Source organism: Brachyistius frenatus, unplaced genomic scaffold (assembly GCF_029030835.1).
Source record: "Brachyistius frenatus isolate BFR_SWC_R1_liver_20210118 unplaced genomic scaffold, ASM2903083v1 Contig_41, whole genome shotgun sequence".
Lineage (NCBI taxonomy): Eukaryota > Metazoa > Chordata > Actinopteri > Embiotocidae > Brachyistius > Brachyistius frenatus.
In genome coordinates, this window is record NW_027210640.1 from 1,637,940 (window position 1) to 1,662,956 (window position 25,017).

General features: G+C 40.9%; 1 protein-coding gene across 8 annotated transcripts in view; it reads right to left on the reverse strand.

Moving 5' to 3' along the window:
- The window catches only part of ptprsa (protein tyrosine phosphatase receptor type Sa), a 229,758-nt gene that overhangs the window by 54,553 nt on the left and 150,188 nt on the right, over window positions 1-25,017 (reverse strand). For 4 of the 8 annotated variants that reach the window (XM_069702281.1, XM_069702276.1, XM_069702277.1 and 1 more), the window contains exons 7-13: window positions 22,402-22,512; window positions 11,912-12,181; window positions 11,115-11,696; window positions 10,250-10,386; window positions 9,975-10,119; window positions 2,902-3,222; window positions 770-963 (exon numbers count right to left, since the gene is read on the reverse strand). In XM_069702281.1, the coding sequence (XP_069558382.1) occupies window positions 770-963; window positions 2,902-3,222; window positions 9,975-10,119; window positions 10,250-10,386; window positions 11,115-11,696; window positions 11,912-12,181; window positions 22,402-22,512 (1,760 nt within the window). The other 4 variants (XM_069702282.1, XM_069702280.1, XM_069702279.1 and 1 more) reach the window with 2 other exon arrangements.

A 25,017-nucleotide genomic window follows, 5' to 3' on the forward strand; every position in this document is an offset into this window, starting at 1 on the left:
AATAGTTTTTGATTCATTCATTACCAGAATATGCAGCATTGCATATAAGTATTCTTTTCTGTGTTGTTTACCCGATTGCTTCAAGGCTATAATTTCCATTTGGTTGATTGCTACTGAGCAGAAAAGGCTCACTTTGGCAGGATTCCTCCAGAATTGTGTCGACACAAGTTTAGTAAAAGGAAAAAAAAAACAGAGTGGGTGTGTGTGTGTGTGGGGGGGGGGGGGGGCATCCATTACAGTTCTGTCAGTCGAGGCTGATTTTTGGTGAAATGTTTTCATGCCAATTTTAGCCCTTTATCCAGGCACAGCATACTATAATCAGCATTTTCTTTGAGTTTTTGCATTTGATAGAAGTACCCAATCAAATATTTCATGGTAGATGTTGCCATAAAGTGGGGGTCTAAAATTCATAATAAGAGCCATGGAGGTAGAAGAGGGAGGACAAGATGAGTGAAGCTTTGATTATAGTTCTTGTTGTAGGCTGAGAGGAAAAGAAAATTACAGCAAAATGAAATGAAATCCAAGAGGGAAGAGCACACATATCGCTCCCATACCCCAGCAATATTTGCACAGCCACAACCGCGTGGATTAAGTACACAATTTACAGACTGTATAAGGGAAAAAAGGTATGCAAAGCTTTTTCTATGTTTGCAATTTTATGTGACAAAATAAATGCATTATTTGCAGAGTGTAAGCATGCTATGTGGGGTATTTTGCATTTATCTGACATTGACTGATTTGTTCTGGGGAAACTGGGAGATGGTCATACCTGTGCATCAGCCAGCATGACATCCTTGATGAGGGGCGGGCCCCGTGACTCGCCATTTTCCACACGTACATAGTGAACCTGGTAACCACGGATCTGACCGTGCTGCTTGCCTGGCGTTAGGGAACGCCACATAACCTTAAGTGCTGTAGAGTTAAGGACCTCCACCTCCACCCGCCTCGGAGGAGCCCCAGGAACTGTGGGAAACAAAACAAATCCTCCAATCAGAGCATTTTGTTGAAGAATTTGGATTTTGACGTACCATTTTTTTAGATGTTAGTGGGAATGTGTTTCATTCACCACTCATATTTTGAAATTGCTCTATATCCTTCACAATATTTATAGGAACAAAACAGGATGAGAGATCCACATAAAACTGTGTCACGACATTAATAACCCCCTGATGCACACATAAACACGCCATATCCATAAAACGTACAGACAACGGGTGAGAATGACACACTGCGACATTACAAAACAGCAGACACACTCAATACCACACACTCACACACACACACACACACACACACACACACACACACACACACACACACACACACACACACACACACACACCATCACCACTTTCTCCTGTCTCCTCCACCTCCCCACTATGTGTCTGTCAGTAGGAAGCCCTGTCTCTCAGTCATAATGACAGCCCTTTATGGCAGGCCTTGCTTCCAGGCCTCTCGGTGTGCCATGGACTGTCCTTTCTGAGATGGATGTGCCAATAATAAAACTCTTCCTTTCAAACTGCTTCCATTTGCTCGTGCACAAACACTTAAGAGTCGCCTTCTTCAACCCCTAAATCACAACCCCCCACCACCACCACCACCCCAGGATCATGCACCAATCTTGTTTATTACCAGAATCTTTTCTACCTTTTAGCTCGGGCTCCTATTTCTTTACCTGGCACTTCTCTTGTCAGACGTTATTGTCGTAATGACACCAGGAAATTTGTTATAGCTATTGTCAGTGCGTTGTGGGTTTCACCCCTGCGATCCCTGATGCCGATGTCTTTTCACACAGGTATGGTAAGAATTTAAACTCTCCTGTTGCACTTGCACTTCAGTGTAGGAAAAATCCTTAAAATGCTGTGGTAATGGATGTGAAATGGATCGTGGAGAACAGAAGCCAATCTCAGCCATCTGTCAAGGATTCAGATGTGCTGTAACATGCTTGCAGATTTAGTTCTCAAGTTTGTTTTCTATTGTCAACTTTTTGTCCTCCATTGTCATTTAGTTTCTGCTATCCGACTCTGCTGTGTAATGTTTCTTTTTTTGTTTCTTTCGAGGGGGAGATGTTTGTGCGAGAATGTTGGATTTTCAATTTTCCAAGCACTGCATTTATTGTGCTAAACTGGTACACAGTGGTTGCACAAAAGAAAAACGGTATCAAATGACCCAAAAATATATGCATGTGTATCGTATTTTACCTTTTTCCAGGACTAGTTAACTGAGCATATTTTCACAACTTCAAATGGTGACAACCAAAACCATTATTCTTAGCTGTTTAGAGAAATACAGGTCAGGTCTGAGTGCATTAGTTACCAAACACAGTGGGAGTTTTATTCAAACCTTTTTATCTACCAGACTTTCCAGTCTGCAATCTCAGACATACATGCATCTGTTACCTCCAACCTACGGTTACCTCCATAAATGTACGGACAGATGTGGCCTTGCAGTGTACATCACTCATAAACGCTTATAGCTCTCAGCTGACCAATGGGATACTGTTAAAAGCCAACAGAATATCGGGTGTGGAGGCTATTATGAATTACATTTGGTTTGTTATGTTTTCATTGAAAAATGCTTGATTTCCCAAGTGTGCAGTCTATTTTTAGCGTTTCCATTCATATGGTTTATTAAGCTGTCGGTCTCCTTGTTGTTTAAGGACAAAAATCTTGCTATGCATTTGAAAATATGCAACCAAAAGCTAAACTAGTTTGTTTGGATTATCAGATGTATTTTTCTACTCAAAGTGTGCATGCTTGGGCATGCAAAAAAACAAGTTTCTCACACACACACAGACATACAAAAAAATATTGCCCAGGGCATATTCATAATCAATATCTGACATATAATGTCTTCATCTCTAAATTAAGTCTAGTATTGACAAAATAGAGATTTATGTACCGTCTTCATCTGTCCGGCAGATCAGGGGCTCGCTCTCAGGGCCTGGCCCAATCGCGGTGGAGGCAGAGACAGTGATGCGGTGTTGGGTCCACTTCTCCAATCGCTGCAGCAAAACCTGCTCTTCAGTGGCAGGCACCATCGGCTCCTCCATGGGCTCCCCGTCGTCACCGCCCCCCTCTGACGGGCCCACCACCTGGTAGCGCACCCTATACCCCGCCAGGGCACCATTCTGACTCTCCAAAGGCGGGGGGCGCCAACTTACCAACAGGGTGGTGGAGCTGGTGCTGCTGCACTTAATGTCTTGAGGGGGAGCTGAGGGCTCTGGTGAGGTGGAAAGGACAGGAAGGAAGGGGGGTTGGGGGGAGGACGAGGAGGAGGAGGATGGGGAAGGGGTAAAAAACAAAAAAATAAAAAGATGGGAGAGATAAAGAAAATGAAAAAAGGAAAATTCAAAACTCAAATAAAAAACAAGAATAATTGAAACAAAATTGCAAAACAAAGACAGAGGCAAAATGTTTGAAATAAAAAAATAAAAAAAAATAAAAAAAACATCAAGCAAATGTCAACACAAGATTCATAAATGGATAACGGCACAAGCTTGTGTAATAATGAATCAAGATGGCTGCCCTTGTAAGATACCCGAGTGCTGAATGTGCAAACGTATTGGTTTTGGTAGTTTTTTGGCAAGAAGAGCCATCAAAGCTTCATAGTGTGAAGTATTACTGCTACTGAGGCACGGGGTAGAGACTTTAGTCAACTAGCAACCAGATAAACATGGCAGTGATGAGCACACATTTTCCAGTTCAAGGTCTTTACAATTATTGTTACCACTAACCTACTTGGCTGTCAACATGAGCTTTAATGTTGTGTCCATAAATCCGGCAAAATATAAAGTGAATATATACTTTTATTCAACAATCCATTTAAAAAAAATATTTAAAATTTTGCACCAGAATTTTTTGCCCAATTAACATAACCTAAAACAAGCTATACTCATAAGCTGGTCTATCCCTTTAAATTCAGCACAGCATTAAAATGTTCCAACATGGTGGCTGTTATTTGTGTCTGAAGTGGTCTTTGAAAACATGTTAAAATCTACACAGCTGTGAACTTTCTAAATCAAACTCAGTGCCTTTCGGTTCTAATCTGTGCCAAGCTCTTAGACGGCTTGTGCTTGTCCAGAGAGTGTGCTGTGCAGGCAGTGATAAAATGTTTCACTTCTCATCCAGAGTTTGGTATTATACGGGTAAGAGGACATGTGTGGAAATATTCCTATCCAAGTCAAGTTTCCTCTATCCCACCATGATGTTTTTATGTAATATATTCCTTCCATCTTACTCTGACAGTTCATTATTACATTTTTGTCTGTTATGTTGGTGTACATAGCACAATAATCAAAAGCAAAATTAAATATAAAAAAGAAGGCATTCCACACACACAGAGTAAGTTAAGAAAAGAACTCAAATGAAAACCATGGAATCAAGCAGAATGTTCTCATACCAAAACAAAGGCTGAAGAAATAAATTATGAACTGAAGGAGGGTACCGGGAAATGAATTTCTCTGTAACCCAGGTGACTCGAAAGAAAGAACCACAACAACAGTTAAGGTTCAAAAATGACAACTTATGAGAAAACATGAAAAAAAGAGAATACTCAGCATAGACAGAAAATAAGAACATTTAATGTAAAAAAATAAAATAATAATAATAATAATAATAATAAAAAAAAAAATCACAAGCATTGTCTGCATCATACGTACCTGACTCCCAAAAATACACATTTTTAAAGACTTTCTTACCACCAGCACCTGATTACAGAGCATGCTTACTCTGGAGTCAGTGAGCCACAACACTTTCTCTCCCAGAAATCATACCAGGAATTTTGACATCATTTTTTGTCTTTTTAATCAGTAAACACCTTTAATTTTATCCACTGAGAGTTCGTTTTGGACCCATTTTGGGTTACTGGGAGGGGGAGCGTTGGCTCTGTGCTGTAGCCAGGGCTGTTTAATACTGTATTGTCGGGCCGGAGGGTCCACAAGACTGTGAGAGGGGAAGCCATCCGAAGCTATCCCAAGATATTCTGTTCTTGCGCTCTTGCCCAAGCACACAAACATCGTTTCTTGTTAACAATTTGTACAAATAAATCCCATTTCATAGCCCTGTGCCTATGTATCTTCGTAAAGCTTACTGCCATTTTCAGAATGCCAAGACACAAGAATAGAAGAAGCAACATGGAGAGCTTGTATTGCGGAATTCATAAAAGTTTAATGATGGTGTTTTGACTGTAATGTCACTTTGGGTGGAACAGCTTTTAAAAAAATTAAATAAAAAACAAGAGTTTGGAGTATAAGACAGGCCTCCCCCAGTGAAAAGTGAATGTTCCAGCACACAACAAATAAGACAGGACCTCAGCCACAGTTTCCAAACCCTTCTCTGTGTCCAATGGGCTTATTTACTTAAGGTCTTACTGGATTTTGAGCCTTTCAGCTTCTTTCCTTCGCTCATATTGTATTTGCAAACTCTCCACGTCAAGAATGATTGCTCAGTTCTCAATCTTTGTGGCGTGGAAAAAGGCTATGAATCTGACAGGGCCCAGGCTATCACAGCGCACAGGCATCCTCATGCCTGATAACAGTTTAAGACTGGCTGGGTCACAGCTTTAATAAAGTGCATATCCCATGAAGGCCAGTGGTAGGATTATGGATACTAGAACTATACAACCACAAAAGAAGGAACTCAGCTAATGCTTCACTTGAGGTTCTTTTGAAGCTTCCCTGAAAGAGTTTCCTAAATGCTATTTGACAAATAATTAGTCATGTATGCATTCACATCCTTCTCTTTGACTTTTAAGTCTGTTGTGATGTGACTGGGAGCTCTGGCTATACATTCTGCAATGTCAAGTACCAGTGGCATACCTAATCATTATGACTACCTTCACATTAAAAGTGCAACATCTCCAGTGGTTATCATTTTTTTCACATTAATGCAAACAGCCATTAACCACTGCCTCATGTCAACTCTTTAAATGACACAGATTGGAAATGCTTTTGCTATTGGACTCTAAGCACATGTCTGTATTTGAACTGTATTTTCAAAAGAGGCCTGAAATGACAGGATGTTCGTATTTGTAGATCATTATGGAATTAATCCTCCCCCCAATGCCACATGGCCATGGTGTGGCTCACACAAATATTCCAATATATCTAAAAACCTAGTGCAATTACAGTAAGTGGGGGGGCTAAACTGCTTGTTTGGTTAAATACAGAGGATTTAGAATCTGCCACTTTAATTTAAGAGATAGCACTTGACTGGCTACTGGCAGGTTCTAGGTATAATCTAAATGTGTAACAAAGCCTGACAATCCAGGGCCTTGGCTCATAGCTCATCGCAAACCATGAAATTAATTCTGACGCTATGAAATGGGATTCTTATCTGCCACTCTGGGGCCATGCAGTCCCCTAACACCCACTCCCAGGGTCTATCGCAGGTCCTGTTACCATGCCTCGCAACTGGGTAACAGCTAGAGGGAAACTGGGAGCCCTTCCCGGCTCTCGGATTGTGGACCCACTCCGGCCACGTCTGAACGGTCTCACAAAAATGGTCTCAACCTGGTCTGACTATGGCAGCATACCCCAGGAGGCCTTGCTTCTGAACGAGGTCCACTATTGTCAGTAACATCTTGTGTATTTATTTCAGCCTGCTGAAATATTTGTAGCTCTTTGATTTGACAATGTATTTGGCATTAATCACTATGGAGCAAATAAAGACTGCAAGATAATTCCAGGAGAGCTGTTATTTTTTTGAAGTGAATTTTCATGAGATGTTGACAAGAGTGGTCCCCATGACAATAGCCTCTGGTAATGCTACTTGGACTGAACACAAACTTTAACAATCTGTAAACATTTTTACCACAGATAATAGACAACAAAGCAAACTGGAAAATCATGTTGTCTGTCTTTCTTTTCACTTTGTGGCCAAGCGTTTCAGTCTGCCAGACACTGCGATGGATTCGAATCCAGGCCGCAATAGTTCTTTCGGGCTGCGACTGGAGCAAAAGTTGAGTTTGCAAATGAAGTCATATTAAAATTGTATGCAGCCATTGCGCTGTAATGTGTTTTATAAAGAATGGGCAGGGGCGGTGAATCAGACGTCTTCATCATAGTGGACTGCAGGGTGTGACATATTTTACCGTAAATGTGTGCGGCAGTTCTTAGTGGTTGTGTGTGTACCACACCCATAGTGATAGTATGGTACTTTGGAGTCTGGCACCAATGGGATATTTTGTGTGTTTGTGTGCAACTGCAATAGGTTGTTATCCAGCAGCTGTGCCAGTTTCCTGTCCCTAAACTCTGTGGCCATTGTGTTTCTTTGCACTTGTATGTTGATATGTGGTCTGGGCACTCCTTGTTAAAACAATGAACTTTTTCTGATGTTTTCGGAAAGGTCTGTATTTCACTGCTTAATATTTGACAGCATCACGTAAACAAATTTTTAATATGGACGTCCCTGACAGGTGTTCGAGAAAGGTTATGGCAGACTGAATCCCTGAACCACATAATCACTTACCTCAGGGCATCCAAAAGTTCAAGTTAGTTAATGTGATGTGTTAGAAAATGTTTTGCTTTGTCTGACTTGATTTTTTTTTCTGACTTGTGAGAGAGTGAGAAACCACAGCAGCTTGTGCAGGAACTCTTCAGTGCATTAAAAAAGAAAAAAAAACTTGGCTGAGAGAGACCAGAATGTATGAGGCAGTAGAATGGATAAAAAAGGTAAAGATGTTTGTGAGCCTTAAAATTATAGCTAAAAATATTTGGTAATATGATCATACAAATTAAAACTTATGTGGAACACATGTGGACAGGCAGATATTAAGATATACCAGCGGTTATCCTTTCTGTCCTTTGAAATTATATGGCTGAAGCAACTCACAGGAAGAGTCCTTTGCGTGAAGTAGAGTAGAGTTAGACTTAATCTCCACCATATTTGCTCTAAAGTAAAGACTATGTAAATCCTATCAGTATATACTGCTCTGTCTGATGTGTTGTACTTGCTTGTGTCTCTGGTGGACTTGGGTTCATGCAAGAACCCAACAGAAAGACAAAAAAATTGCAGCAAGCTACTGTTTGGAGTGATGTCAAACCCATACTCTTTCAGATAACCCAGAAATGAATAGAAACTGGTAAATAAATAAAAGGTTTAACTCAAAACTTTTACTGAAAGAGTTAACATAAAGGGAAGAGGACACAAAGTGAGCAAGGTGATGTCAAGCCATTCCAAGGAGAGCTTTTGTTCCGATGCACAGGGGAACAAGTGGCACAGAGAGAAACAGCTAGAATCGGGTGATGTGAGAAGAAGAGAGGGGTGTATCCAATCCAATCAGCTTGCGGTTTACCAGTCAAGAACAAATGCAAAAACAGAGGCAAGGAAAACACAAACACACACTGACAGGTGAAGATGTGCACAGACACTCGAGAGACGCCAAGGCAGAAATGGGACTGGATGAACATCAAGTACTTTCATGCCTGGAGTGATCAAAGATCAACGGTACAGTGATATGTTCTCAACAGCACCCCAAGTGGGCGGGAGTCAGTGTCGCATGCAATTGGCGCTCTCCTCAGTGACTCTGCACTGTCTTTGTAGCTCTGCTGCTGAGCGGTAACAAAAAGAACTGTGAAGTGGTTGTTCCAAAGTCCCCACGCCAGATGTGGGGGGTACAGCCAACAAGTTTCACTGGTAGAAACAGAAAATGTGTTAACAGAAGTCTACTCCCACCGCCATGGCTCTCCTATGTCCCTGTAAAAGTTCACCGGTTCAAACCTCACAAAGTTTAACGAAGCGCAGTCGTTTCTTTTAGAATAAAAGTGGCCACCTCCAACAATAAATGTGTCTTTGTCTTTGATTTTCTGTATAATGAATCACCAAGATCCACATTGACTCGATCAGATCCACCTGTAATTCCATAAATCTCTATACATTTTCAAGGTTCTTCACCATTAATGTATTAAACCTCAGTACAGAGTATCATTGTTAATCTGTGTGTGCAGTGTCAACCCAAAAGACATGAGTATAATACTCTGTCATCCCAACAGTACTTCTTTGTACTGTAGGATATTTGATGGGACAAGCTTTGTGTATTTTTTCTTTCTCTTTGGTTTGCACTACTGTGCATGCTGTTATTTTTAGCTGCCTAGTTTAAATAATTCAGTTGTGTTCCTGCTACCTTTAAACTAAATAATCAGTGCAGAACTGATTTAATGAAATAAATTGGTGGTGGGCATGTTGGTATTTTTGGTGACTGCTAATATGTTTTTTTTCAGTGTTTTTTTTGTGGATGATAACATCCTGTCCAAATTACACATCACCAATATACATACAGTTCATATGAGAGCCTTGGAAGTTTAAGAGGAGAACTGACATTTTTTGTGTCTCTGTCACATGGGAAGTGCACTTGCTGTTGACAAAGGAAAAGCAAATATGAACAAAAGTGAAAGGGAAATAAAGAAACTGCCAAACTTGTAAGTCCATATAGACTTGTTTTTTTTTTGCCAGGGTATACTTATATTTTGGCACCAGAGGCAAGTAAGAAAATAAGCTGATTCTAAAATTAAAAGAACACTGCCTTTAGCCCGTTATGGATTACTTTCAACCTTAACTCTCCAAAAAACAAATGTTTCTTCATGTAAATGCCACCTGACGTAGAAAGTAGTCATATTGTTAAAGTAGGGTTAATAAAAAGAACAAATGCAAAAAATATCAAACCACATGTTTAGGCAAAAATTCAACAACATAACAGTTAAATCAGTTCGTTATGCAGTCTCACGCAGCTTTGAACTGTGGTTATGACTGAGTAAAAACCCAGTCAAAATTCAAAGCTGACAATGCAGTTGACATCAGAGAAGAGTTTACGAGCTCCAGTCAGAAGGAAAAAGAAACACATTAGAATTAGAGAAGTTTAAAGGTAGAGGTCCACAAAGACATGAAATCATATTTTTGTAATGATTTACTGTGAAAATCACTGTTAGCCCACCCGCAAAGAAAACAGGAGAGAAGACCAAAAAAAAGGCTACATACTGGCTTGCAAGGTCTTCAAGGCAATGTCATTTGTGAAGGCTCCGATGCCTTTGTTTGAGATGGCTGCCAGGGAGAAGTGGTACTCTGTGTTGGGGCGGAGACCTTCCACAACATATGAAGTTGTGGGTCCAAATGTTTTCTTCATCTGTTGGTTGAGAAATAAATCATTGACAACTCTGAGTTCCAACAGCTGCACAGAGATGACATGTTGGATCACTGAGACACCTCGCAGTACAAAAAGGCAGAACATCCAAAAAAAACACAGAAATTCTTACCTGGGTGCCAAAACTGCCTTCCATGTAGTGAAGTTCATAATTTACAATCCCTTCTTTGTCATAGGCAGGTTCCCAGGTCAGCTGGATGCTGGTGTCTGACACAGCACCGACCTGGAATTTGGATGGCTGACCTGGAACTGAAGAACATAGCAGGGCACATTGTAGCAGGATGTGTTACTAGAAATTAATGACAAGACAATGAAGTTAATATTTAGCACGAGGGATCCCATCCAATTACCACTGGCTTTCTTGTTCAGTGATTTCTTAATAAAAGAGATTATTTGTTATCTCCACAAAAACATGATGAGATTGGGCGGAAAGTGAATTTTATGAAATTAAATGGAGATTAATAGATTACAGTTAAGAAAAAGTTCGTGACCCTTGTGACATGCAAGGTACAATTGTGCCCTACTTATTTTTGTGTGCATGATAATGGACATGCCACCTTGTCTTATCTTGAATGGATTGATCTTGCCGAGCCCTGATGTTGAACCTGGCAAGTTCTCAAATGTTGGTTCTTTCTCAATTTATTTTTTTATTTTTTCCAGACTACTAAGATCAAATCGACTTTAGTCATCATTTGTAGATGATGCGGGTGAACTTTGCACAGGGGGGGGGGGGGGGGGTGTCTCTTAAGCAGCAAATACTGTCTGTTTAAAGTTGGAGAAAAATTGCTGCTGAGGCACATAAACAGCTGAACAAGTATTCTGTTCAAGCAGAAGGCTGAAGAACAAATGCAATATTCACCAAATGTCTATCTAACGACTTGCTTTGAACACTATTTGAACATTACACAGTTGCACGCAGTTTTAACACCCATAACCAAGTTGATCAAGTTAACCAAAATTAGGTTTTATATCCTTACCTCCCTGCAGCACTTTCACATGAATGGGCTCGGAAAAAGGTCCGTCACCTACAGAGGTGAATGCTAGGACTTTGATTGTGTAGGTCTCTTGGGGAGTTAGGCTCTGGATAGTGGTGATGATGCTGTCCTGCACATTATGGATCTGCCAGACGCTCATGGGCTGAGAGTCGTCCATGTTGTAATATACACGGTAGCCCTTGATCTGCCCATTGGGCTCCTCTGGCTCTTCCCACTGCACCATCATGGTGTTTTGGGGAAGGATCTGGGCCTTAATGTTTCGTGGCGGACTGGCGGGGGCTTGTTCACCAGTCCGAGTTTCTACCGGTTCACTGGGAGGACCCTGGCCGATTGTGTTGACAGCTGACACACGGATCTCATACTCTGTGTTGGGGTAGAGGCCACCAATGCTGTAACGTGTAGTGGTGATGTCATCCACCGTCTCATACTTGCTGTCTGGGGACTTGGCCCTATACTGAATTATGTAGTATGTGACTGGATCTGGATTTCCTGAGTCCCAGGTGATGGTCACACTAGTGGCAGTGGTTTCGGTAACCACAGGAGTACCTGGGGGCTTGGGGAGAGCTGTTATGGTGGAAAAGCAGGAAGGAAAGAGGATGCAGTCATTTATCATTACAGCGAATTTGTAGCAAATACAGAAAGCTTGGGAATTCCTTCAAAAGGGTCCAAGAACATTATAGCAAGACAAACTACAACAGCAATTTTCTGTACAGGCTAAACCTAACTGAAGTTAATCTTCTTCGTAAATACCCATTTTCACAAGCACAGTTATCTCTTACATTTTACAGTGATCTGCGCCACAGCTTCAATGATGCCAAGGCTGCTCATGGCCACGCAGGTGTAGTTGGCCGACTCACGGACGCTGCTCAGTTCAAGAACGTTTCTGCCCACTGGCATTTCATCCTCCGGCGTCAAGTCCTCCGAGTTCAGCATCCACTTGACATAAGGCATGGGCGACCCCACTGCCACGCATGTAATGTTCACACTGCCACCGGGCATAATTTCTTGACTCGTTGGTGGAATGGAGAAGCGAGGAGGCACCCGCCGGACTGGGAGAAGGCATGAGGAAGAGGAGAGGATGACAAAAGAGGGCGAGGGAGTCAAAAAAAAAGGAGAAAGAGAGAGGTAACAAGAGAGGCCGATGAAAATGGACCCTCCACATGGAACGATTTAACACAAAAGGTTCAACATAGTAAACGTGAACTCAAACACAAAATAAAACTAGACTTTTCAAAACAAAAAATATACAAATAATGAGAAGGAACTAAACTAACAGAACTGCTTCAACAACAATATAGATTAACAAGTAAGCAACGATTCATAGCAACAAGGTTCCATTGACCAATATTTGACCCATCACAGCACAATTAAAGACACAAAAATCTATTACGAGTTTCTCATCTTTGGGGCTGAACTGCTGACATGTACAACTACAGCATAACCTGATCACCAAGTATGAAGGTGTGCAGTAAAGGCCATGTGATAATGCTATCACATAAGGCCACCATGGCAACCTGGAACTTCCTGTCCTCTCAGGCACTCATGCCAAACAGGAAGTAGGCCATTACAGGCTCCTCCCACAGCACAGGAAGTATAGGGTTACTGGACTATTGACCATCTCTGTGAGGTCTCTAAACACACTCTAGCATAAGTTTGTACTTGACACCTGTCTCTACTTCCTAGTTATCTTAAAGATGAGAAACTTTAATCAGATTTTTGTGGTTTAGGGTAGATCCACTGGACAAAGCCTTATTAAGATCTGACACGGTTCCATTGATAGATGCAGCTATCAGTTTCACAGACAGCATGCATAAATAGATCGAGGTAAATTAAGGAGTAAATGATAACAAAATCAGATATAAAAATTGAGATAAAATGCATAGAGGAATATAACTGAAGGGTCGCTAGCATGCCCAGACAAAAGACGATTGGAGAGGAAAGTAGAAGTACAAGATAGAGGATATAACATCCGAGGAAAGGATAGAGAGAAAGGGAACAGAGTAGCAAAGAGGGACAGAGGAAGAAAAAGAGAGGGGGAGGTTGGAGGAGGGTAAAGGGGAGGTAACCCGCTTCAGTGCTGTGTAAACTTTGTTTTTCTTCAGCTAATGTGACAAAATGTGATGGTGGCACATTGTCACATCGCAGTCCCAGTTAACACAAAATAAGTATTGAGGAACAAGGTGTGTGCCTAGAAATACACAGAAGAAAAATTAGAGTATTTATAGCTAGAGAGTCTACTATCACAGAGTGTTGGAGTAAAGAAACAGAACTGGATCAACATGGAAGTAGAAATCCAGAGATTAAGACAGAGAGATAGAGGGAAAGGGAAAGAAAGAGGTAGCGGAATAAGGGCAGAATGAAGGCTAGGAGCGGGAAACAGGGAGAACCTCAAAACTCATGGATAGGACTGGAAATCTGAGTGAAAGGAGGTTGATAATGAGCTTGAGACGCAAAGGAAGGGCGTGAAAGGTACTGTGTACTTGCATGTGTGTGTACGTGTACATTTTTTGCATTGTTATAGGCATGAGTGTGCGTGTGTACAGTATGCAAGAGTTAGAGAGTGAAAGAGTATGATTTAGCAAAAACACTGTGTTCATGAGAAGCATCCCAGCAAGCACTTGACAGATAGTGACATGCAAGAGGTGGCCAACTTCAGTTTTAATCCAAATGAGCAGAACGTTTTCACAAGATTATATAATCTAGGGTTTTCCTTGTCTGTGTTAATCTAGGGTGGGCGACATTAGTATTTGATTTGAAAGCTTGAGCCACGTTAAATTGGAAAATTTTGTATTATTATTATTGTTCTTGACCATGGGGAAATCTTCTTTTGGTACATTTAAAAAAGTACATCTTAACAGTTTTGAATTTATTTGAACAAAAAGCGGAAAATCTTGAATACAGGCAAAAGCTCTTGGATTATTGATCTATAACTTTTACCAAACCAAAGTATCTATATCTATTCAATGTCAAAATGTTTGTTGGGAGGCAAAGGTTAAAAAGAGAGAAGGTACTAGTAAGGATGTAGAAGTAATAAAAAAAAAAAAAAAAAGAGATGGACTAAATGGAAGAGATGACTTTAGAGACAGACAAGACAGGAAAGACAGGGACGAGAGACAAGACACGAGGCAGAAAAAAAACAGACTCAAGCAGCAAGACAGCAGACAAGATAGACAGAGGGAGACGGGCAAACAGATAGTGACGGATGGGCACGCAGACATACTGTACAATACGCAAAGGGAAGGGGAGGGGTTTGGGTTGTCGGAGAAAGGGAGGAGGAGGAGGAGGAGGAGGAGGATATAAGTGGGGGATAGAATAAGTAAACTGTGATTCTAACTTAAAAAAAATCAAACAAACGAAAAAAAAAAAAGATCATGGTTCGAAGTGGGTTTGGAGGTCTCACACACTGGGGCTTAAAATCAAGAATCAACTACACATCCCCTCCTTAAACATTGCACCTAAGTGCAAATGCAACTTGGGACGAGTTTGGGATGGGTGGATGTGACTTGTGTGTCTGTGTGTGGAGGGAGGGTACGTAGGGACTGAGGGGGAGTTTTAGGGAGGACACCGAGGGGGCATCAAGGATAGGTAGCATTCCAAAATACACCGTGTCGATCCAAATGGGATTCATATGATCGTTGCATGGGACAATTCAACTATTCCACCAAACTAAAAGGCACAAATATCACCTACACACACTCTGAGGGAATTTTTACCTGAGAGCTGAAATGTACTGAAATGATCACTGACATGTAAACACAGTATGTTGACCTGTAGTCCATAAGGGCAAAGCTGTTTAGTAAATAAAAGCACGTTGACATTATGTGGAATCTCCAAATGGTAAAAATGCATCAGCCATGTTTGGCTTTTAACAGCCATTTTATATTCAGTCATAGAACACACTGAATTCTTCCTTACATGGAAAATATTTTTTGGTTTTTAACGTGGCATTGTCAGTAACAGACATAAATAAATCACAGGAGGGACCTTTATCAGACTCTGTTGGGCTTTCTATCCTCATCCGAACTACTCTATGTGCATCCTCTCAGAAATCTACCGTTAACCTCCATTAGACTGTTACCCTGGGCAAGATATGACCTGACCTTGAGGGTAAAAAGTTCATTGAGGGCCTTTGAAGAAATGCTTCTTAGTGGGGCACAAAAGTACACTCTGGGCAAATGTACCAAGAAAAATGGTCAGTGGCAAATCTGAAGAGCATTCTGTTCTTAAAAAAATTCAAATCTCTAACAATTTAATCTTTAACAAAAATGTGTCAATTAAAAGCTCTAAATTTGTTGTGATATCAAAGAATTATAACCTGTTCTACCCTGCCTGACTGTAAGAAAAATTGAATTACGGGACACATGACCTTTTGGTTGACATGTGCTTTGTTTCATCTAGTCACTACGTGACTGTGGGATATTCTACAAAAAAACATGTTGAATTGAAAGAAAAAAAAAAAAAAAAAAAAATCCTGTCATATCGGGACGGAAAATATATCTTTGCATTATAATTTGTCAAAAAATGCCTAACTGAACAACAAAGGTGAAAGGGCAGCCCATTCCTCACACGGACATGCATGGGTGTGGCTATGCCATGAGTGACATATACAGGTGCGCCCCCATCCACTTGGGCAGACACCAGAGAACCAATACAATCCAAAAAATGTCACCCAAGCCCATCCAAGCATGCCATTCATTCCCGAATATAGCATTGTTCCAGACACACACACGCACAAAATCAAATGAAAAGAAAGAAATGAACAAATCCACAAAAAGAACTACGTCCGAACAGCATAGACAGTACCAGAGTGCAGCTGTGTTCAACAATGAGGTATGCATCAATACTATTAGATGTTTTTCAGCTATGATTTGTCTCATGGATTTTGCCTCCAATTCAAAGAATGGTGAAAACTGAAAGGGGTAAAAAGGGTCTGCTTAGGTTTTTGGGAAACATCCAATCAAAGTGTGTCTGAGGGTGCTCAGGTCAGCCAATGGACCGGGAGCTTTAGTGGCTGAGTGAATGAGGTTTCCCCCCAGGAAGATGTCTCTGACTGCCTTCGAGTACCTGTCAGGGTGGCATAGGAACTAACGCCCGTCACCTGATGAATGCTGGTAACTTATGGCTATGGCTGCCCAGTGAAATTTGAAATAGTACACCAAAACTTCCTTGCTTTATAGACTTTCTGGTACTGGGACGCCTAACAATGAATGGTATCTAATCAAACTGCAATTTGTAAACCTGAAGCCGGGAGTGTCTTCCTGTCAGCAGCAAAAACCATGTGTCTGATGGGAATTTGGTCTTTGGTCACAACAGAAGATCAAGTACTCAAGGTCAGTGGATGCTACAACACGTTAGACTACAGATTGGGAGAGAATCTTAAAACGCAAAAGACACGTTGTGGAACAACATTAACTGTGCATCTGAATGTCAACATCACATGCAAATGAGTTGCTGCACTATCATTGGCTGGACACAGGCCTGTATGATATGACTGAAGGTTCAGGGGAACTGCCAAGTCAATGGTCTGGTAAGCCTAGACAAGCTGTGTATTTGTGTGTGGAACCCTCTCCTATCCTTCCCCTGCAGTGTATTGACAGCGAAACAAAGAAAAAGAATCCCAATTGCATGGACAGGCTCCTCATTCACAGAGACCAGGAGCCCAGCCGGCCCATTTGGAATTGAGAGAAAATAAACAAACATATGCCTTTCATTTGGACTACTAACAACATATAATCTTGTTTCAAGCCCCAATGTGGAGAGAAAGACAAGAAGCCTTACATTGGACGAGGTGAGAAGCAGTCGAGAGAGAATGCCAGAGTACTGCACTAACTCTAATAGTGGGCAGTGTTGTGGAGGGATTTGTGCCAAAAAACAGAGGTCAGAAGGTGGACATTATCGGCCATTTTGGTGAGGCAGGTTCTGCTGCCCCAAAATGAAGGGGGAAGCCAAAATAATGTGCAGCCTTTAGTGTCACCTTGAAGCTGAGATTACACCCTCTTGCTGCCTGAGGACACAGGAGCAGTATGGAGATCCTTTAGTCACACTTGCCGGGTGAGGCCTACGGCATTTACATATAAGCCGCAGGGGTTGGCCTGTATTAACATACCTGGGCTGCGCCAATGCTAAACAGTCACTATGGGTGGCTCATCAAAATGGAAATTATTACCTAAAGGAAATTGACAGGAATCATAGCAGGGGTATCTAATAATAGCAAGCAGTGGATTGAGGGGATTTCAGAGTGTATCACTTTTTCTCGATTGTCTTACAGGTAAGGTGACAAGCAGCCAAATGATACTGCAAATAAGTCCCCTCACTGTGGTGATCCCTTCAGTGGGTTTTATCAGTCAGATTGGGAATGGGAGTATATTCATATATTTGCATTTGAATAAGAGGTAATGAAACATTTGTTTTGTATGAAAAATAAAATGCATTTCTGATCCCAACATCAGGTTATTTTTTTGAAGGGTGGCTATCATTCTCAGGACTCCTTGAGACAAACATCTAATAGAGATGGCAGGGTTTTGCTTTGGCCAGTGAGAACATAAGGTGTAATCTAGCTTTCTTTCCCAACATTACACACAAATGCATAGCAGGGCATGCAAGCACATCCAAAAACAAGCAGATACCATTGTAGGAGGGTAGACATGCACATGCGTACATGGCAGCACAGTCTTCCTGCATCGGTGTTACTTTCAGGACTTAAGAGTTGGATTTATGGTTCCAAAGCAGACGTAGCCAGGTTTTTCTTGTTGTTTCTTTGGGTGGGATTGTGCCATAAATTGTGGATACGACTGTGTATAGGGCAGCATGGTAAGACTATTGAGTGGCGGTTTTGACTCCACTGTTACAATTACTGATACAAAGACTTTTGACAGCCAATTGAGTTTTAGAACCGAAACCCTGAGTTGTGTCTGCTTGATTAGAAAGCATGATTACATATATTTTCATTATTATTTGCCTTAAGAATAAATAATGTGGCAGCTGCAATGCAAGGACATTGCCTTGATGTGGAAGTCTGGGGCTCCAAAATATATCAGCTGTGGAGTAGAGCTTGTCTTGCGAATATGTTTGGGCTTTGTCGAGCTCGTATAAAATCTTGACAAGCAAAAAGGCTCATCAGTTACCTGAAAAAGACAAGTTCAAATTCTCTTGGCTTGCGCGTATTTTGACAGTAACTGTCAAAGTGCCCTTAAGCAGAATCTGCTTGGGCTCCAGTGTTTGGTTAGAACAGCTAGTTTCCAGAAGTAAATTTGGTACCACTCTTATGGATAAATTCATGTTACCCAAGCATGGAAATTTCTAATTAGATTTCTGTTGGAGAAGTAGTCTCTTTTTTTTTTCCATATGACTTTCAGATACTTCACAGAGATCAGTTTAATCCCCTAGAGATCAGCACACTCTGACAGACACACATACAAATACTGCCACTCTCAGAGGAGACTGATAGTGAGAGAGTGTTATCTGTCCTACCTGAAAGAATGATGTGCTTGACCTACCCAGACTCGCTGAGCTACATCTAATACCCCAAGCTACAAGCCGTAGTTCCTTCCCAAAAAATATGTATCTTATGTATTCATGACACTAGTGGAGCTGTAAAATGTACAGGCAAGCTCACTACAGCAAGCGACATGAGATTCAATTTTGATGTGATTATTCTACACAGCCAATCGAAACACAAAGCAGTAAACACTTTTTGCATTGATCTCCAATTCATTTAGCGCATTCTTCTCATTACTGTTCGAGGACTACGATATGAATGCATAAAAAAATTAAAAAAATACAGTTTTCTTGTACTTAGAGAATCTTCATTCCTTTAGTTAACCTGAAAATAAATTATATTTAATGTGTGTTTGTGTGTACAATGGGAGGAGGGCTTTTGAATAATAGATTAGAATTTGATTGAGTGTCATGACTGTGAGGGAACGCAAACAGCGGTTATTCACCAAAACCAATCACATCTAGCTCCCAACATTTGAAAATAAAAGTAGCTTTGAGCACCCGCTAAGCAACAGCAAATGTGATGTCGAAGTCATTATATTATTATTGATCCACACGACACTGTAAATGGCATCCCTTAATGGCTGCCTGAAATCACCATGGAACCCAATCAGGCCCAATCAGGTCTAATTTTTTCAGTAATGGATTGCTATAAACAAGATGACAGGAACACTGGCTGTATACACACTTATTATTTCATTCGGCATTTGCATTTGCACTCCGAGACTCCAAAAGCAGAGCAGCATCATTTTGAAAAAGAAACACAAATCTCACAAACAAATGAATCACAAAAAGACATTTTTTTTTAACAGAAAAATAAGGTCAGGAACAGAACTGAAACAAAATGGAAAAACACACAAACACAACACCATAATCACAACACAAAAAAGAACCCCAAAAAAAGGTAAGCCAAAAAAGGAGTGTATCAGGGAAAACACTTGTAGAAAACCAAACAAAGAGAAGGAAACAACTGAACCAAACACAGGGAATGCAGAAAGTAAAAGACCATTGCGGCCAAAGGGATTTTGTACAGGCATGCAAGCGCAGTTACATTCTTCCATCATGCAACATGTTCTGTTATTTCCACGTGCTGGGTTTCCATGACAACACGTGCAAGAAAGCCTTTAGGTGCAGAAGCAATACCAAAGGATGCAAAAACGAGAAAAGGCCCCACAATGCAAACATAAAAGTAAATTAACAAGACCCGAGCTAATCGGGTTTGCTTTCATCATTTCTTCCTTGGAAATAAATAAAAAATTTCTTTCATAATCATTTAGCAGTTTGGATTAACTGATTAGTATTTCTTCAAATTAGTAATTAATCGAGCTCTGTAATAGGCAAATACAGCTAAAATTTTTCAACATGTTGATTTTTTTTTTTTTTTAAATGTGGGTTAAAAAAAGTAAAAAAGAAAAAACACACCAACCTTCTCGAAGCTCTGAGGGATGTAAAGGGGTTGATGCAGAACACAATGACATGAGGAGAAGAGAAAAATAGGGGAAACACAGAGAGAGTAAAAAAAGCCACCTCAAGGTGTTTAGCTGCAGCTACATTTCCCTTTTCTTTAATCTTTTTTTTCCTCCTTTTCCCTTGTCCCTGCTATCAGTGACACCCGTCTTGAAAGTACACTTGCCTGCCCCCCCTTAAATAAACCAAAACAATCAGATTCACCCCAGTGGCCGCACTGTCGCCTGGTAAGAAAAAAGTAGTGAGGCACCACTGGAGTCAAATCAAGCGTACCATACTCATAATTCAAAATTTCACCAGCTCCTTATAGCCACAAGGAGAGGCTCCTGTGGTGGCCGTATTTGCTTTTGTTAGAGAAGGAAACCAAATAAATATAAAAGAAAATAAAAAAAACTAATGAGATAGAAAATTAAAAAAAAGACACAGTTTGGGATGAAATTAGCAGCTGCAGTTCAAGACTGGTACAGTACATGTTTTCAGAAGCCAATCAGTGGCACTGTCATTACGGTTTCTATTTGGGTCTTATTTGCCCCAGTGCAGTATGTCCCAGATACAATTTAGGATTGTTGTGTTGTTTTGTTTTTTTCCTTAAAATTGATCCCTACCACAGCTGCTAATCTCAAGTGCATTTTGCTTCGTGAACAAAACATAGTCAACATCAAGTATCAGAATTGATTGACAAAAGTTAACTGAAAACAGACAAAGGTTGACACCATCAAAGCATAACAAGTGTGTTACATAGTGTGGAAGTACTTCAGTAATTATGACCCCTGTGAACTCTTTTTAAATGCATGCTGATGGAGCCAGTGTTCATGGAGATTGCATGAATTGTTGGAAATGATAGGGTATAACTGTGTGTTTTAGACCAAACGAACTACTAAACATCCCACTGCTGTGTCAACAAAGTGTTCCCATTATTGTTATTTAATGACTCCTGTAGAGCCCTTGACTATAATTTCTACCATGCTGTACACGAGCGACGTGGATTGCTACTTGACATTGTCACTGCATCACAGCGGAGATGGCATGAGCCTCCAGGATGAATGCTGGTAAGAAGAGACACTAATCTTGATGAAGCGTTTTTTTTTTCTTCTTTTTTATACCTTCAGCTCCTCACAGTTGAATTTGTCTTCCCTATGCTGCTACTTCACAGGGTATGATAATAGCAATAATAATGAAAAAGCAGCTCCCTGACCCATTTTATAATGTCAGAGTAGTGAATTATTTATTGGGAACAAAGTTATTTGGTACACAGCAGAGGGAACAAACTGAGTAGATACCGAGGCATCTTTATTTAATATGCACAATATAAATAATACATGTCGAAAATGCATCTGCTTCAATTTATTAAAGCTCCCTCAACTGGGATTCATTGTCATTTAGCATTAGTGGTGGAGGGTAGGTTTTTGTCTTCATTGTCTGTTTCCTATAAAACTCAACGTTCCTTGTGACTGATTGTTTTTTATATCTTCACTTTGCTGGAACATGCCAGCTAAAATTAATACTGACTGTAAAAGATAATAGACCAAAGCAGAAACAGGGGAATAGTATGGATTAATGCTCCAGAGCAGCATGAAGAGGAGAGTAGAGGAAGTGTTGTATTTGTATGTAACAGGGTATTTTTTTTGGTGTAATACAGAGCAGCTGACTGTGTTAACAGTCCCTTTCTATTAGTTATCCTCCCCCAAATCTGGAGAAGGCTACGGGGTTGAGATTTTGATTGGTGTGCAATAATACCTCACCACTCAATCAAAATCAAGACTTACCGTTGTGCTCCTTTACCTGTAAAAAACTAATCAAAAAGAAGTCCTTTCAGACTCTTTTTGGGTTCCAACTTTGACGGAGGGGGAAACATTTGATCGGGCACACAATTACAGGTAAAAGGCGTCTTACAACCGATAAAGTAAAGACATACGGCTTGTTGTGCTACACATTTCCTTCCGAGTGAGTAGGGGAGGGCATTAAAAGACAAAATGGAGCATAACATCATAACAGAGAAGAACATTAGTTGGTCAATTATAGTTTTGCATTTGGAAGTTTCAGTGCATATGAAATTGCATTTATGGGCAGGCAATGCTATCAATGCTAAAAGATTTATATTACTCGGGTAGTAATTCGGGCTATTTTGCAAAATACATTTTGTGAAAATACAGCTAGGCTAGAATTGAAGCAATTATCATTTGTTAAGCTCAACAGTAAAGCCACTTAAAGAAGAGCTGCACTGTGAAGACATTTTTAGTTAGAATGGGAAGATGTTTTCATTTTTTCATTTTCGGCCTGGCTCTTGAACCGGGTTGCTCCCTACCTCGCACATAAAGGTTAGCAGGGGACGAGTAGCGCACGCCTTCGACGTTAGACGCCACGCACTCGTACTTCCCCTGGTCTGTCTCCTCGCTGTTCTCGATCTGCAAGGCACCTGGGAAATGACAACATCCAGCAAAGACAAGAAGGGAGGGGGGGAGAGACAGAAGAAGAGAGAGACAGAGCGAGAAAGCAGGGAGGAAATGATTAGTCAATCTGTCTGTGACAGTGCATGAAGGAGTCAGACAATCTTCTTAATGGTGGGTATCTTGAATTTCTCAGGACCATTTCGTCAAGAACTGTTTCTCTCTGCAGCGCTTATGCAGATTGGCATGACGAACTGGGTTCCACTCCAGACTCAGCCATCCATCCACAGATAAAAAAAAAAGAGGAAGGAATTAAATAAATAAAAAATGTGGACTGAATAAGTCACACTAAATTTGTAACTACTGTATGTTGGTATATGCAACTCATGTAAGATGTCTTAGACAAAAAAAACGGCGACAAAGTAATGAAGTAAGGGTGATGAGAGGTAATGGAGATGGCCTGGTAATCTCAGTGAGATTAGCAAATGATCCTCTGCATAGAACTCACCCGGGGAGCGTCTGTGTTTGCTGGGGTCATGTTAAATAAACACTATCACGGTGCAGCCCCTCTGCAACTCTGTCATAACCATGTAAATAATGGCAAATATGATTTTCACATGATATGATGTAAAGATATATATAAAGGAAACTGAAAGAAAATCCATATGTGTAGATTCAGTGTACTTACTGCCATAGTGATTTAATAGTTTTAATTTAGTTGTAGTTTCTTTCATTCATTTGTCTGCTGTGTTTAAATAATTTTTCTACCGTGTTGTGCTTAATCCATATAGATCTTTCTCTGAACTCCATTCCCCCCCCCCATATTGTCATTATTATAATTTACATGAACAGCTTCGGGCATGTGTGTTTTGATTTCTTATCTCTTTTCAGATTTGTACCTCCTGTATGTGCAAATAAACTCAACCAAAATGCTTGGCAGCAACACTGGGGAGAGGGTGTTGGAGGGGGGGACAAAGGAGGGAGGTGAAACAACGGGCGTCAGATCATTCCTCGTTAGAGCGCTGTTGACGGCACTTCCTGATGATATCATTAGGGCTTCTGGCTGGCTCAGCAGACAGATTGCAGCCCAGGCCTCCCTGACAAACACAGCACCATCGCTCGTTAACGTTCAGCCAGGAAGCATCAATATGCCAGCAGCTGCCCTGGATGCTTTGTAATATACCATAACCTACTCCATCACATCAGCAAGTCGAGTGAACACAATGTTGTACAAGGCCACGATTCTGGAACATTGGTGTAATAACGTGTTTCAGCTGTGACACAAATGAGAACATCGATCCCGCTTAATTATAAAGATAAGTCACACTCCTACCTTTTCCATGGCTTAATACTCTTCAAGTATTTTACACCTTGGGGTCAGTGCAAATATCTCTACTCTTAAAAAGAAAGCTGACCTGAGGCTACAACAACCTATAGCTTTGGTCTTTTTTAGCTTCTCTTCATTTCCCTCTGCAGCTTAGATCATCCTCATCCCAGGGAACTGTCCCTGGCACATAGCTCACGAACCAAATGAAAACATCTACCTGCAGAATGCAGGTGGTACAGTCTTTACTGTGGGTTTATGCAAGCATCTGATTTGGATCTATTTGATGTGCGCTTGGAACAGCAAATGCCAGCCCGGTGGCAGGTGGGTTGGAATGTGCTCAGAAGCCTCGCGCCTCAACGCTAGAGCGACCACAAAGTAAGGACTGTGTGAAGTTCAACTCCAGGCGGACGCTTCCAGAGAGCTCTGCCAGCAGCTCATCAGCCTCACTCCCTGCACCGAATGATAAAAACCCTGGAAGCCCCCTTTCTGGTAAAACAGTTAAATAACAAGCAATGTTCTATATATGCAGTAATATAAGTTTTTATTCCTACCAGCTCCTGCTGATCTGAGCTTCTGACTGGTTCCAACAAATACAAACATCTCCACCTAAAAATTATATTTAACGGTTTACAAAACAAAACCACTGACACGCTGATGGCTGACATAGAGAACCAAATGAATTTAATTGAGAGCCAATTATTCCAACATTGGCTGCTGTAATTGCACCTCCTGGTGAAGCAGAGAAAGCAAGGACAAGAGAAAAACAGAGGAGTCTCTTTCAGAGGATGGGGGGAGCGGGAGGCGGGAGGAGGGGGGTGTAATTTCATCTGCTCCTCACCGTCTTTGGTGGAGGCTCCTCGCTAGGTGATATTATCTACCGTTTCCAAGCTCCTAGTGGCTTCATTACATATTCTAGCTCTTATTTCAAAGTGGAGCTGTGAAGAACATATGGAGAGGCATTCCACTTGCAGAACAGAGACAGTGGGATGAAAGTGAGGGAGGTAAAAAAAAAAAAAAAAAAAGCCAAGCAGGAGAAGCCAGGAGGAAAGAGGAGGGACATGGAAAAGACAATAAATGTGAGGAGCAATGACAGACAAGGAGGATTTAAGATGTTATTTATATATCATATTTCGTATTTGTTGTCTTAAACTGGTCTATTATGATTCTGTCTAAATATTCTCAGAGAGAAAATACTAAAACCCTGTTT